This window comes from Hippoglossus stenolepis, chromosome 4, assembly GCF_022539355.2.
Source record: "Hippoglossus stenolepis isolate QCI-W04-F060 chromosome 4, HSTE1.2, whole genome shotgun sequence".
In the NCBI taxonomy this organism is placed as follows: domain Eukaryota; kingdom Metazoa; phylum Chordata; class Actinopteri; order Pleuronectiformes; family Pleuronectidae; genus Hippoglossus; species Hippoglossus stenolepis.
In genome coordinates this window covers 20,163,431-20,180,568 of record NC_061486.1, presented here as the reverse complement: position 1 = coordinate 20,180,568, position 17,138 = coordinate 20,163,431, and the positions used below count along the sequence as shown (strand labels likewise).

At 41.0% G+C, this 17,138-nt stretch overlaps 1 protein-coding gene across 1 annotated transcript in view; it reads left to right on the top strand.

Moving 5' to 3' along the window:
• Positions 1–17,138, top strand: part of myo18ab (myosin XVIIIAb) — a 124,372-nt gene that overhangs the window by 67,606 nt on the left and 39,628 nt on the right. The window contains 5 exon segments of the mRNA XM_035155062.2: positions 874–939; positions 5,376–5,504; positions 14,154–14,297; positions 14,668–14,757; positions 15,021–15,140. Coding sequence (XP_035010953.2) covers positions 874–939; positions 5,376–5,504; positions 14,154–14,297; positions 14,668–14,757; positions 15,021–15,140 — 549 coding nt within the window.

Sequence of the window (17,138 nt, the reverse complement as noted above, 5' to 3'; positions counted from 1 at the left end):
TTACTGTTGGGTGTATTTCGCTTGCAGGATTGAAATTGTGTGTCCATGCACACGTTTTTTTTTTGACAAGGTGCGTTTACAAACTAGTTGTGATACAGAAAACAACAACAGCTTAGACTCTTTGTCCCCCAAAGAATGCTGCCTCCAGTGGTCGGTGCTCATATTCATATGAATGGACTTGAATTAGAAAAACACAATTGCTTTGTGTCACAAAATATTCAAATTTTAGTATCATGGCCACAAGACCAACTCCACATTTCAGACTTGCTACTGCTGCAAAAATAGAAATTCAACACTTTCCTCTTGTGGAATATAGTAACTAAGGGATTTGAGGCTTCATCTTTCCCTCTTTTGGCAAATAATATAAATATTGTCACTGACTACCAGATATTGAAATTGTCAGTCACTAATGCCAGTATAAGCCTCGAAAACCTCAGAGTTCAGCCGCAGCGACTGAGCAGTGTGCGGTTTGTCTTCTAAAGGTTTGGTTGACACATCGGACGAATCCTAAGAGAGAAGGGACCTGAGAAGCTTCTCTGTATGACTTGTTTTGTGCTTTCAGCTTCCTCGAGGCAGTTCGAGGGGAAGTGTGTGTGTGTGTGTGTGTGTGTGTGTGTGTGTGTGTGTGTGTGTGTGTGTGTGTGTGTGTGTGTGTGTGTGTGTGTGTGTGTGTGTGTGTGTGTGTGTGTGTGTGTGTGTGTGTGTGTGTGTGTAAGCTGGTGCTCAGGGAGAATGGTATTTGTTGCTATGGCACCAAGCTATCGTCCTTTGGGCAACCAGGCTATGTGATCATGCAGAAGTCCAAGGGCCCAGAACAAACCGGGCTTGTTTTTGTTTATCTGTCGACTGAATGTTTGTTTTGCTGGTTTCCAGGCAGGGCAGGAGTTGCTGGAGTCCTTGGAGCTTGAGAAGAGCAGCTACCACATGGGGCTGAGCCGGGTGAGTGGAGTCACATACACAACACATGCATCACACTGTTATACACACAAGGGCTGTTTCCACAATATCGTAACTCAAATCATGACCACACCTTCACTAACCTCAACTACAGACAGGAGCCTTTAGATGAAACAGGCAGAGATTAGAGAGAGTGATTTATAATGATTTATTCCAATCATGCTTGCTGTGTTTATCTTTATGTTCCATGTTAAGATTCTATCTTTCCTTGCAGCCTTTTAATGTGAAATGATTCAGTTAATTTGACAGTAGCTTAACAACGCTCAATCAACAGCAAAGTAGAAGCAGTTGTGAAACAATAAGTGTATAAGTACAACATATAATTGAAAGCCTTCCAGTGGCTCAAAGAAAACAACATCTCACGTTCGTGGTGGGGTAGGCTTTTAATTTGAAAGCAGAGCAGGAAGCAGTGACTTAATACTGGATTACAAACTGACAACGGATAATAACAAAAGATAGCCTCAATGGTGAGTATGACACATTCATACTCAATGTCAAAACACAGAAAACATAACCTGTTGTTCTGATGTTATGACTCTCAGACAGTCGCCAGTTCATTGCAGGAAACTCTGAAAACTGACATAAAACGGAGCGTTTGAAAACTGACATAAAACGCTCCAAACTTCATATCATGTCAGCTTTGGCAGCTCATCCTGAGGAGAGAGTCTTTGGCTGTCGCGTCTTTTCCCTGTTCCCTTCAAGGAACATCTCGCCTTCAAGTCCCGTTGTCTTTTCACTCAGTGACACTCTCAGTTCCACAGATAATTAAAAAGTGTTCCTTTCACCTACCTTTCAAGCAGAAGGCGTGGCGGGTATCAAGAAATCAATGTTGTTTTGTTCCTACGCAGTGACAACTCTTCACACTTCCGTTCTCACCTTCAGTGGTCCTGGTGCGATTTGTTTTTGATCTTTCTCATTTCGTGGGCAGGGGCTGATCTTTGTGGCTCTCTGTGTCTGCGACCCCTGCCAAGCTGCAGACAGACACTGCCAAACTCCAACTCTTTGAGATTAAGGAAAAAACCCTCGGCTAATCACGAGGAAATAGACAGGCTGATGGCTGTGTTAATTAGATCTGTGAATGTCTGTGGAATAAAGAACACTGTGCGCCTTTAGCTGTCATTATGAGAAGTTTCCTGGCACGTAGGGAGTTTAACCTTGTCTATGTGCTGGTGTGGCACACTAAAATAGGTCCGCTAATTTTCCCAAGTTCAGATAACGTTTCAAGTCAGAACTTTCTCGTTCTCTGTTGTTCATGTTAGTGATGTTTGTTGTGTTATCAGACAAACAAGATACACAGAGGTCCAACCAACCCACATAGAAGGACAATGTGTCACCAACCCACACACTGTGCTGCTTATTCTATTTGTAAAACCATAATTATACCTATGTACATTATGCAGTGTGAGAATCATTTAGCTAAAAATGGATAAATACATATAGTTTATACCAAAACTAGTGTAGTATAGAATTCAATAGGGTGAAAACATTAAGTGTTGTTAAAATTCACACCATACAATTCAAGCTATATCCAACTAGTTATATGGTAAACTTTCAGTAAAAAAAATGCACAGCAGGATTAGTTGAGATAGTAAACATATCACATGCTACTGGTTAAGTATCATAGGTCTGTCAGAAACAGTTAAGCAGCCATAAACAACTGAACCCAGTTTACGCAGCGATTGGTCAGGTGGTCAAAAGTAAGCAGCGTTTTAACTTCTCTTTTAAGAATAGTGCAGCACCGTGGATGATCTTTACAACGAATTGTCCACACCTGTGTGCTAAAATTTGCATTTGTACTCAATTTACTTTACACTGCAAAGAGAGATCAAAGGAAGAAGCTGGTTTGGTCCAGATTTTTACTTTGTAGTCAAATGTAAGGACAATTTTGTGAACTACAATTGTGAATTTCAGACACAGTGAAACCTTAGCTCCTATCCAATCTGTTGCTGCTTCAAACCCATCCCCTGCATTTTCCAGTGGTGCAACCTGTGACAAAAAGAGGCAAATTCTGTTATTTCATAGTGCAAACAAAGCTTTATTTGTCATGCTCCTTAATCTTAGTACCTAGCTTGGACTCAAGGTATGACTACAACAGGTGTAGCAATGAGCTCAGAAGCTTCATGTTGAAGCAGCAGTTACAGTTTTCAGGAAAACATCCAGCGGAATACATGACATTGGAACAACCAACCCTTTCAGTTGTTGTTATACCTTTGTTTTATTGTCGGGGTGATTATCAGCCAACATTAAAGTGTCACCCATAACATATGAAATGTGCACCACCTCTCTCTGCCAAAATGTCCCTGTGCTTCGCTGCCAACTTGTATGTGGCTCTCTGCCTGGAATCATTTAAACCGTCCCTGCAATGACAAATGAGTCTCCAAGGAGCACAGCAGTTCAGCTCAGATGTGTCCTCTCCTCCCAGGCCAGCTTGACATCATCTGCCCACGGCAGCATTTCCCATGGGATGAGAATTTATTTCTGCTGGTGGAATCATACTGGTTGAGGAAGGGAAATAAAAGATATTAGTGTACTGTTTATAGCTCAGTCATTATACATTTTATTCAACAGAACATCTTACGCATCATTACTAGGCCAGGGTATCATTTGAAATTTTCTTTTTTCCTACAATTTAACTAAATAAATAAATTAACAGCAAATATTGTGCTTATATACAAGAATAAAACAAAATACAAATAAAAATGAATTTCAGAAGCAAATAAAATAACAAAAATCAGTGCCAGTGTTCTTAGATGGCCTAAGCTACCCTGTCCTTTTTCATTAACCATGTGAATTCCTGTTGTCCTGGACATAAATGCAATAAAACATGGAGTGGATGAGGTTCAAGATTGCTTCTCATTTAAACTTATCAAGATTTAGAATTGATACTTATTCAAAAAATCATAAACAGTAATTGCTTTATTTTGCAGTTCCTACATGGCAGCATCATCCTCCTCTCTGGAAAAACATTAATGGTAGAAATGCTCAAAGCAGAGCCAGGCTCACTTCACTTCCTGATGTTGTGTTCCTCCTCATCCAGGGTTTTTAACAGCAACATTGTTAGTGGGCCACTTAACTGATTTACCAAACGCCTCAGTAATGTTAGCCACCGAGGCTATGACAGAAGTACATGTAAAAAGAATAACACTGGTGGACTCCCTGACCAGCAGAAACCCTTTTACCAACAATGTGGAAGGGGTTTTGTTGAGGTTTGCACACCTTATTTTGAACTGTTTGATAAATAGATTCAGAACCTGTAAATTCAGCTCTCAGCCTAATATAGCCCGCTATAGCCGGCTTAGGATGCAGAATATCGTTCTCTGAGGCAACATTGCAAACAACTACATGATCTGACTGATCCCATTTAATTTCCAATTTGTGCATTTGAAATACCTAATATTTGGGAGGTCTAAGTGAAAGTCTGCTTCTCAAAACACTTACAGGCTAGGTAAATATTTACTGCACAACAAATCATTTTTGTATAGAGGTGAAGTCACAAGGTCCACATGACATCTAAACAACAATCTTAATTCCAGGCCATATCCCAAGTCGTACTTCCCCCTTTGCTCTGCCAGTTTTAAAAATTAAGAGTCAGAGTAAGGAACACTCACATCCTCTGAAGGACAAAGCATCACACAAACTCTGCTTAATGAATCTAGCGCTGCCAGCTAATTCAGGGGCTGAGGAGCTGAGGTGTCTGTCTCCAGACACAAATTATGTAGAAGGGGTTGGAGGTATAATGACGTAGGTTTTTACAGGGGGCTCGGTGTCAGCCCATCTCCACATGAAATTGTTCCTCATTTGTATTCAGGAACTAGCACTGCTGCCCAAATCATCAGCAAAAGAGATGAAAGACGGCAAAACCTTTTAGACGCGACTTAAATATAAAGCGGCCTCACAAAACAGGGCCTGAAAGAGGTGCTTGACACCAACCCACACAAAAGTTGTGATTTATAAAAACCAACTTGTGCCCATCTATACTGAAACTCTGAGCCAGTCTGAGCCATGCTGAGAACATTTTAGAGATGGGGGAAATTGGCAGCATAGATGGTGAGGTGGGAAATTGTTTTAAGACAAAAAGTTGACATGAAATGTGTGGGAGTCATCATGTGAGCACGCGGCGCAGGATATAGGGCTGATCCACATGCAAACAATTCCAGGTTAAGCATGATTTTTAAAGTGAAAACACCAAAGATGGTAGTTATATAACCTGATCATTTTGGCATGGAGCTTTGGAGATGTTTTAAAATAGTCACTCTTTCAAGGATTTCAGGCAGGTTAAAAATCCTCCTAAATCCTAGTACTCAAGATGTGATGCATGGTACAGTCAAGTCTTTGTTTAGCTCAACAGAGGATGTTTTACCTTACTGACAAATGTTTTTCAGTTTCATGTTATCTGAACCTGTCTTCTCCACCTACAGGTCTTCTTCAGAGCAGGGATTCTATCCAAGCTAGAGGAGCAGCGGGATGTTAAGACCAGGAGGAACATCTCTCTGTTCCAGGCTGCCTGCAGGGGATACTTGGCCAGACAGGCCTTCAAGAAGAGGAAGGTAAGACTGTCGCACACAGTGGGTAGGATCCCATCAACATATCTGAAGAGTATTTCCTTTTCTGTCTTTCATTGTACATTATAGCAACCTCACTGTTACTGCATGTTAAAAATACTTTTTTGACAATTGAACCAATTTCAAACATTAGAAAAGTGTGTTATGTGGTGGTAAATGTCATGAATATTAGGGGAAACATCAGATACACAGACACACAGTACCGAACACAACCTCAATCTACACAAAAAACAAAACAATGGGCTTTATAAAGCTTGTGTTCACTGGAGTAATGTCTATTCAAAACTGTGTTTGTCATTTTTTGTGTAACTTTTGTGTGTAATTTGTGAGGCTGCCTCATAAACTATTCAAAAAATTTGAATAGCCCTTACTGGCGTTCCCCCAGCTTTCTCCACTACATAGATAAGGTAATTAACAGTATTCATTGTCTCATGATATCTCTGTAATGCTAGGAGGTAAGACAGAGTTGCAGCTGTTGTGGCATTTGGACTTAAAGTTCTTAATTAACTGGGGATACCAGATAAAAATACCAGATAAATCTTAAGAGAGCACAAAGCTGGCAGTAGTAAAATGATTTCCTCTGAGATGAACGTCTGCTACTTCTTCATTTCCTTGTCACCTCCACCTGCCCCCAGGTTCTCCTACCAGCTTTAGAATCACATAAAATCGGAGCTTCAGATCTCAGCTCCCCAGTGATCAGCTGTCAATCTGCCACAGCAGGCCTGAATGAATGGACGGAGAGCTGCCAGTCTGCTGCTTCTCTCTAGAGGCAGTTCACCACAGTGCCTGTGTCTTCTTTACTGCATCTGTGCAGTTGTGTGCAAACGCTTGCTCACCCCTGGGCAAATTTCATACTAAGTATTCAAAGAAAAAATAATACTCCTGCAGCAGGCATACACTGGAATATTAGCATTTTTCAACTGTTAATGAACTTTTATTTCATGAACTTATGGGGGAAATCTGAAAAGAGTTGTTGCATATGCAAGAGTTTGCCCCTTCTACTCATTAAGAACTTAATTAACTCATACAGCCTTAAGTGACACATTTGGATGTGTGAGGCAGGTCAGGAACAGTCATTAAAATTTGTCAGCTGATAAAAATTCCAGAGCTGATAATTCAAACCTTGTGGAAACACACTGCAAGCCTGGACACCTCCAGGCAACTGACTGATGAAGCTAACTGATCCCTACAAAGTAGGGGGTGGCTGTAAAAAGACATGAAAGCTCTTCCAGCTTGAAATTTTCCACTGTCTGAAATGTCAAGGGGAACTGTAGAGGTCAAAACAAACCAAACAAACTTCAGTTGAATCTGCAAGTCTGCTGGGCAGAAAAGACAAAGCCCCATGTGACTGCAAAGGACCTGCAGGAGGGTGGATCTGACACAGGTGTGGTGGTGCACTTTGTTCTCAATGGAAGAATCATCAGAAGGAAACTTTACCTCAGACCTCATCGCAATTGTCAACATCTGCAAAGCAACATCTGGATAAGTCAGTGTTGGACAGATGAAGTTAAGATTGAGCTCTTAGGCCAACATTACCCAAGGTGTGTTCAGATATTAATGCCAATCAGGGCGTAAATTAAGCAACATTTGATGAAAATACAAATGTGTGTGGCACAGGAAAACATTGAACAGAAGGAAGAATGGATTCTGGATTCAAAATGCCCTGCGGTCAGCAAAGAAACTGAAAAAGGGCTGAACAATTATATAAAGTTATACTTCAGAATCCACCATGACCTAACTACAATATATACAATACTAACTACAATATGGAATACAAGCTGGAGCTTTCCAGTCCCCCCCTGACTTGATCATTACTGAAAATCTGTGGGTAGATCTTAAACATGCTGTGTGTGCAGGACAGCTGGCTCCAAAAAGGGTTTTCAAACTGTCTGCCAAAAACCACAGACTTATTAGGGCACACAACCCTTTGCTTATGCTACAATTTTTGTTAATTTGACCCAAAGTGTGACAAGAAAACATTTGCAACAACATTCTATTTAGACGAGATCTACAGAGGGGACATGTAATTACACGATCTGGCTACTTTGGCTGGGGTCATTCCCAAGCTTTGATAATGATTAGTCTACACCGCTTCTGATTCTTAGGGCCTAGCATGCACCAAGTTCATGCTATATTTTAAAGGCTCAATTATGCTACCTTTACGTTCTAAAAGAGATGCATCGGTTTCAAATGATGTAACCATCACTGCCTATGTGTCACACATTGGCATTATTGTTCAGCAACGCATCTACGCAGCGCAGAGTCGACAGTTTCTGACAACAACAAACATGGCAATAGTGGAGGAGGTTTTGATCATGTACCTCTGAAGAGTTCGTCCCTGTAGTTTGTGACCAACTCACAAAGCCTCTCCTCCATTGCTGGAGGTGTCCTGCGGTCGTCTCGCTTGACGGATTGACTACACTGCCCCCGACAATTTCTGGTGGTACTGCCCTGTTTCATCTGTTTCAACTGTATCCCTAGGCTTTCAGAAGATGTACACAATTACGGACAGAATGAAGGCAGAGTACAGACAAATGGTTCAGTCCGTTACTGAATACCTATCCAACATTGAGCATAGATGTGCTTAAAGGGATAGTTCCCCGAAAAATGAAAATTCACTCATTATCCACTCACCACTATGCCGATGAAGGGGTGGGTGAAGTGTTTGAGTCCACAAAACACTTGTGGAGTCCCAATTGAGACCTCTTCTTCCGACGTAATAAAACAACGGAAAAAACATAACATGCCTCCATACTGCTCGTGCGGTGTCATCCAAGTGTCCGCGAGGCAGGACATTCATATTCGACTTGAAACCAGGTCATTTCATTTACACAGCTTCATCTGCATAATTGTGAGTGGATAATGAGTGGATTTTCATTTTTTGGTGAACTGTCCCTTTAAGAGTCCCACTCTGTTTTGCACAGCCATCTGGACTCACCAGCAGGAGTCACTAGTGCAACGACAAGGACGTAATCCCTCACTGGCTTCTGATTTAAAATCAAGGTTAGCACTTTGTGATGCAGGAAGTGGGCCTGCCTTCACTGATCCCTGGTGGTGGGCACATGCTTTTTGTCATTGTTGATGTGTTTACTAAAGACCATCGTGGTATTTCAGCTTTATTGGATGGTTCACAGTGAAATGAAAATGAGTTCAAACCCCAAGGAGAGGCATTTACATTGTAGCCAAATGAGCTTTTTGGATGCTTTACAAGTTACCCTTGTAGACGACTTTGCAATTTTCTTCTTTCTACACACTGTGTTTGTGTGCCTGTGTGCCTGTGTGTGTTAGTGTTGTTTCACCAGAGTGAACCTGACAAGTGGAAAACACAGCTGCCGTGCGCTGACTGCCTCTTAAAGATGCCAGTGGGGATCTGTTGACTTTCTTTGTGTGTGTAACTTTACAGAAGTTTTGATGTTACTTGTGGAAGTTTTCTGTTGTGAATACACAGTTCATCCAGTGCACAGTTCGTGTGCGTGTGCGTGTGCGTGTGCGTGTGCGTGTGTGTGTGTGTGTGTGTGTGTGTGTGTGTGTGTGTGTGTGTGTGTGTGTGTGTGTGTGTGTGTGTGTGCTTGCACGCATGCACACGCTTTAGGTCCCTGTCCTGCTCTCATTATCATTTCAGTTTGTTCTTTCTTTCACTGGGCTCAGGCCTGCCAACTAAAATTACTTTTCAAGGGCATTTGGGTTTCACTTAACTACTAGGTTTCCCCTGCAGGACTCAGTCTGAGCCTCATCTCTTGGGGTAAATAGTAATCTCTTGTAATTGATGTCACTTGTAATTTGGTTTATTTCTCTGTTACCACTGAAAGCAACTAGTTGCTAATGTTGTTAGAACAATATGTTTAATCTGTTAACTTATTTGAGATAAGCAAGATGACATCACTTTAACATCACATGGGTTATTTAAAGACCCTAAGAAATGGATGACAGTGTGTTAACTGATTTGGTATATGTATGTGTTTCTGGTAAATACACAAAGCTATGGAGGGAACTGGCATGGATATTATGGGCGTTTACTTGAGTATTAGGTCACATGGAGTATATCAGCCAATATTTCAAAAGTATGAGACCACATTAATATCTAACATAAATACAGAAAAAAATTATTAGATTCTGAAACATTTAAAACTGGTATTTCATGTAAAACGAAGAACTATTTAAGATTCTACAATAGCGCTTGGTCAGTCCTGGCATTTTAGGTACAATTTGGGTGATTGTCTATCTTACCTCCTTTAAATGTTCTGATTGATTTGAGTCGCAGGGCAAAGAGCACTGGGGACAGCTCTACAATGAAGCAACTGTGAAAATCATAAATTTATATTTTATCTTACTAAAATTGTGTTTGGAACTGTGGTGGGACAAATTAGACATCACTTAGATCAGATATCAGTGTCCTCTGAATTCCCCTTTGTGTTTTATTGGAAATTTCCAATCCAGTGTAGCAAAATGGGACATACACAGTGGGAACACATTGGTTGTGCAGTGCAGACATATCGTAAGAATAGAGCCGTCTTAGTATATCTGCATTCACGAAATGTCCCTGTGTACCTCATCATGTTTTTTTCATTTGACTAATGCTGTGAAGACAGGAGCCTGGCAGCTAAATATACGTTCATCCTAATATTTCTGTATGCCAGATATTGTCTGTAATGTCTGGACTTTTTTAGTCTGAATTGCTTTGCCAAAACAGCAGCTGATAATAGCACTTTCTTGACTCTTTGCCAAATCACGATTTCTTCTTCAAAGTTGATCTGTATGAATCTACCCTATTGTTGTTAGGGTGAGGGTTTGTCACATTTGGACTTATAAAACGTTGGTATAGAGATGGATGATATTATAGCTTCCAAAAGTGAAGCAAAAATGCTGGCTAGCTGCAGTATAGGTTATAAACCCCACTCCCTACAAGTTCGCAGATGAGATCTGGATTAAACTAAAGCTGTTTTCAGACATGAACTTTTCTTTTTACATATGAAGAAAGCAGCAATTCTCCAGAGAGAATCAATGTCAGATGCATTCACAACAACAGGATAATGTCTGAAGTGTTCAGGTGAAGAGTGGCGCCTTGGTAGAGCTTGCAGGAGACGGGACGTAATAAAAAAATCCTGCTGTTGAAATCGCATGTTTTTGTTTAAAGCACATCAACACCGGTATTGTCCCTTATCAACAAAAGCTTGCGAATCTCATTGTTTCCAATTTGGCATCCGCTTCAGCAATGTATGGCACATCTTTTTACATTCTGAGATATTTGTTTTCTATTTGCGTGCGGTGTGTGTTAGAATGTCCTCATCATCCCACTCGGTTGCGGTGAATTTTCCGGACATTATCCTGCTGTATTCCCACACTGGCTCACTCTGACATTCTCTGGAATTTACATTAGACGATCTGCAATTTTTTTACTCGAGGGCTGGCAGGAAAAAGCTCAAGAGGAAAGTCTGAAGCAACTGATTCGGACATTTGGGTTCTCAGCTATTACCCCGACGGATAATTTCAGGACAGTATTCAGAGTTCAGTGCTGAATGTCTGAAAGCAGCTTAATAATGACTAATAGGTTTGGTAGATGTATTGGTTGGGCTGCAATGCTCTGGCTCCACGATCACTATTGCGACGGCTCTGAAATGACCAGTGCAAGATGAAGCTCACAGGTCTGGGATTTGGCTTAAATTTATACTGTGGAAGTAAAGATGTGTGGTCCATTTTTTTAAACAATAACTGGGCTTAAAGATTAAAACTTTAATTTGTTAAACAGTTACTGGACTTAAAGATTAAAACTTTAATTTATTTTCTGCTGACTCTTACTTTTGTCGAAATAAACGACCATATAGAGAGGTCGTTTTAAATAAGCTTGGGCCATCTTTTTATCACCACAACACAAAGTCAATTAGTTTGTTCCTCCATCTAGTCTATTTGCCTGCTCTAGGGAACCACCCCCCATTCCTTTCCAAGCCCCCCCCCCTGCCAGGGGGAGCAGTGTTCAAAGCACTCCAGGAAATAAATGAGAAGGAGAATGAAAAAAAAAAAAGTGGAGTAAAGCTTGGAGAAAGAGAGACTGTGCCTCGCCATGCGGGAATAGACAAATAGAAAGAGATCTGCCGGCTGCTTTGAGGCCCTGCAGTCTCTCTCTCTCTCCTCTCTCTCTGTCTCTTTGTTCTCATGGGGGAACAGTTGAGAGTGGAGGAGCCTGGGGGATTCCACCGAAAGCCATTCAACATTGAATCTAATTAAATAGTTTCCCTAAGACAGAAACCAGTAACCAGGTTACCACACTGCGTGGAAACACGTTCTCCAATTACCTGAGTAACCTGGATTTTTCAGGCATGTAAATACACTCACTGAGAGAATGGCAATAATCTTTCAGGATGGTGTGCCAGACACCAGGTGCTAGATGTACAGAACATCATTTTTCTTAAGGAGCAGCAGAAATAGGCTTCGGACTGTCCTGCTGTGAATATTTGTAGTACTATTTCTATCTTACCTCATTGTACGAACCTATGACAGCCTGTCAAACCTCTTCTTTTGTTAGATGTTGCTGACAAATAGTTGAATATTATAATTGCAACTGCTTTTTGACAAGATTATTTATCAAGGGGGGAAAATGAGACTGAACCAACCTAAAATTAGATTAAAGTCTTTCTTGAGGTGTTTTGCTGAGTGGTAGCTTGAAGGGAGAATGTTTTTGTCCAGGTAAGGACAAGTGCGGTAATCAGACATGAACATTTTTTTAAGTGTTCGGATGACAATTAGAGTGAAATGGGCCAGAAGCAGCTGCTCTTCAAGGCTCCTGATTGGTCCTTAAGCCCTGCCACACTGCTGCGGCACAGACCTTCTCCCTACCCTCAGTCATCTCTGTGCTTTAAAACCACTCACTGGTCCACATGCTCGAGTTCCCTTATCCAGCTCTGATAACTGGGTCATTCCTAATCAACTAAACCTGGAAATGGACACGGACCTTTTCAGTTACACGTTTTTTTTGGGGGGGGGGAATTCTGTAGAACTGTCGCTGATTTCTACAATCAGGATTTCCCAGTCATGCTAGGCTTGACTGTAGAGAACAATCTGTCCCTGTTGTGTGTTATGAATGGCTTTCCAGATTACCTGCAGTTAGAGAAAATGTCTCTTAATGCCTGTTCTACACGCTGCCAGCGTATCATTGATGGTTTGATTTGTGCTTGAAACATGAACAGCCTGTCTGACAAACGACCATCATTCAAACCTCAAGTGCATAGATGCAAAAGTGAAGGATACAACTGATGAATTTGATTCATGTATGATCATAAAGAACTGGTGACCGCTGAGGAATCCTCTCTTTGTTCATGTTATTGGGCGTCTCTCATTTTAAAGTAAATTGAGACATGTTATTTGCTATTATTTTGGAGGAGCAGCATATAAACCTGGACAAACAGTGAGGTCGGACTGTCAACCCGCTTATAAATAAAACAAGCAAAAGATATTCAAAAATGCAAATGTAAAAAATGTGTCTATAATAAATCCACTTACCTCCACTTACTTATCAGAGTCGGGAACTGTGCATGGAAAAAAACTTTCTTAAATAATTAATTTCTCTGCCATATACAATGTCAGCCAATACATTGTGGTCTGAGAAGCTGCTTTCACTTGTCCTAATACCTCTCCTGGTGGTGATTTAAAGACACCATTAAGCTCCACTAATGGGTATAAAGAAAAGGTCCCACCACAGTCTGTCATCACGACTTCTTCAACAGTCTGGCCATCTTAAGTTATGCTTCCTTGTTCACGTCACTGCAGAAAGCCCATTGGAGGTCCCACCCAAACTTTCTGTTTTAATAGGAAGTTGATCCGTGTAAAGAATCAAACCATTTCACTGACCTTTTTTTTGTAAGATTTAGTATTACTTTTGCTTGTGATTCATGGTTTATAACAGGGAGGATATACAATAATTGCATGAGTCTGCCCCTGCACATCTGTGAAGCGCTAATATCCTGGACCTCACTATAAAACACTGTAGAAATTGTACATTATTTTTCATTAGAAAGACATGAAGGTTAATGTGCATTCTTTGGACATGCTCACAATGACTTGACTAATGGAGAATATTAAAGATTGCTGCAAAACATTCTCATTAGTCCCAGCCAATTTACTGCAGTTACACCACATTGGGATAATTTCCCTTTTCGCACGGCAAACAGCTGTGGCTCAGTGTCTTATTGTCTTCTGTGCAGTGCAGGCTGTGCACCATGCTGACGTGGTGGAGAGGGAGCTGGAAACTGAGAGCTTTGAAAGAAAGACAGTTCATTTGTGTTGTGGAGCTTGTGTATCCACCCTAAATTTGAGAGATGGATGAAGGAAGTTCTGAAAATCATACACTTCACGAAGGACATATTACAAATAGCTTTTCACAATACGTCAGACACTTTCTTTTTCAATATTAGTTTAGTTTACTTATTGACCTGAATCACATTTTCTCATTTGAGGCGAAGTCAAATAACAAATATTCTGTCAGTGTCTGATATCACTATCACTAATATCACTTCTATAGACACATCAGCACTTGGGGAAACCAGCAGTGTTGGTTTGATAACAGTTACTCACACAGTTTTCAATTCTGTGTTCTTCCTCTGCCTAATATTGGTGTGCGTGTGTCTGTGTTTGTGTTGACAGATCCAGTATTTGGCCATCCGCTGCATCCAGAAGAACATAAAGAAGAATCGTGGTGTGAAACACTGGCCATGGTGGAAGCTCTTCACCACCGTCAGACCTCTGATAGAGGTGCAGCTCACTGAGGAACAGATCCGCGGGAAGGACGTACGTATTCACACACACATCACACATCATTGACGTTATATTTTTCCTTGCTCCTTACCCTACCGTTAACCATCACAATGCCCACCCCAACCCTAAAACCAACTTTGGGTTTGAACATTTGGGTCCCTACAAGTATTGTGGGCCACGAAGGTAGTAAAACAAAACAATGCACACACACGCATTCTATTGTGAAAAATGTGAGAGAGATTTCAGAGGTAATGGTAAGATAGGCAACACCCTCTACAATAAGTACACCTCTACAATACCCTTATGTATACAATTACCTTATATGTTGATTGGCTCACTTTATCTGCTGTGCCCTGACAAACATGCATGCCTGGCTGTACTGTTTGTGTGTGTTCACCCTCAGGAAGAGATCCAGCAGCTGAAGCAGAAGCTGGAGAAGGTGGAGAAAGAGAGAAATGAGCTGAGACTCAACAGTGACCGCCTTGAGAGCCGGGTAAACACAGAAGCACACAGAAGTGTACACAGAAGATCATTTAGCTCATGCCCGAGAATAATGTTTGAATTTTGAGAGTAAAGTAAAGATTCCCCAAAAAATGCATTGAATAAAAATATGTCATTTTTTAATTTATTTATTCTCTTTAAAAGGGACCATGTACAATTAACAACATTTGCTATAAACAAATGAAAATAAATACAACATTTTCAAATGAATACTAATAAAATGTACTTTCTGCGTGTGTGTGTGTGTTGCATCAGATCACAGAGCTGTCGTCAGAGCTGGCTGATGAGCGGAACACCGGGGAGTCTGCCTCCCAGCTGCTGGAGACTGAAACTTCTGAGAGACTGCGTCTGGAGAGGGACACGAAGGACCTGCAGGTAGAGACACAAACACGCACATTCTTACACACACACACACACACACACACACACACACACACACACACACACACACACACACACACACACACACACACACACACACACACACACACACACACACACACACACACACACACACACACACACACACACACCTCTCGCCTGGTGCATGGTGGAGTTTCAGTTTTGCCAAGGGGCATTTCAATCTAGTTTCCCTTGCAATCACAACCACAGACCCTCAGAAGGCAATCAACACTCGGGTTGCCATACTGGTATGATGTATCGAGCATTAAGACCGAGGGCTTGAGTTTTTATATTCCTGTTGGAGTTCAACTCCAATAAAATAAGAGGTTTGACTCTTAAATGGGTGTTATGTCTCCACCCACTCAGATGCAGGGTCCTCTTGAGTATGAACATAATGTGGGACAACTGTGTGGCCATATGATGATAACAGAAAATGTACAGATATGACCGAAACTGGCCACACCTCTGTTACAGTTATTAACCACAGCCCTTTGACATCAACAAACCACATAAAATATATAATATGTGAACCCTGTAATTACTGTTTTTTTCTGAACTGATTGAATTTTCTTGCCTAATATTGATGTGGAATGAATGCGGCTCCATTTAAAGTGCCCTAATAATAGCAAACTTTGTAATCTTGTCACCAAATTAGGTTCATAAAGTCCATGATGGATGGATTCTTGTGAAACATATTTAAACTCTACATATTTAAATTTGATGATTAATGAAAGCAGTTCTACCAAAGGACTGGTTTGTTTTCATTAAGACCTAAGACGTGTGTGTTATTGTGAGGTGCAGTGCTCACATTGCATTTTTTGTCAACAGACAAAGACAGACAAACTTTGGCAGCGTCAGTCAAGGTGTCAGAGGACCCAAAACAATTAGAAGATATTAATACAGCTGCCATCAGGGCAGGAAGCCAAAGCAGTTCATTTCTAATATGAGAGGAAGCAAAAGGACATAACAGTCATGGAGATATTGAATTATTTCCCCCTTCTTGGTTTTCCTGGCTTGTGTTTCCGTGCTGAGTGGGAGATAGCGGGAGCTGGATGAAAATAGACCCACAATAAAATTACACACAGCTGCCAAAAAAAAAAAGATGTCCACATGATTTGAACAACTCAGACTGATGATGCCTTCAATAAGCTTCAGCTGAACTTAAACAATGTATGGACATGTTGGTGCCCCCCATCTTTTACAGTGTAGTCACTCTATTAAGGGGTAACTTCAAAACCATTATGTAAAAGATAAATGATTACAGCAACCATTAACTCTTTCAATGGAGTTTATACCTGACATGTAAATTTAGTGATGAGATGAGCATGAAAAAAATCATATATAATCTACCAAAAACTCTGATCAGCAACTGTTGCACTAACAACTCCAACAGTTACAGACACTTAATGACCTTCATGAATACATGGACACAGCCTGTTTCCAATCTTTACCCTGTTTTACATGGCATTCTTGTCTCTTGCTCTCTCTACCCCCTACATCTACACACAAACACACACACTTTGACAGCTGTAATTTTTGAATCATATTGTCGGCCCATTTCTCCACCACTATCCTCCCCCTGCTCTTTTGTTCCATTTAGTTCCCTATTTGACATCTTTGACATGATTTTTTCTCTATTTTCATTTTGAGGGCATTGGAATAGATTCTTCCACTGACTGCTTGAATAGTCATACACAGGGGCAGCCTGCATGTGGTCTGCCTTATAGAAATGAGTGATCGATTTGTCCTTTTCCTCTGTTTGTCTGAGAGAGAGGCACAACAGGGCCATCTGGGTATTTAACACAGAGGAAAATCCATGGCAAGCTGAACTGGAATGGACCTGTGTTTTGTTTATTTGCATTCATATTAATGCTGGGACACAGGTTGTTGTCACTTTGATACCACATTGGATGTGGCCATCACAGTGTATGGTGTATGGATCATGATCTTTTTGCACCGCAGGTCTACAGC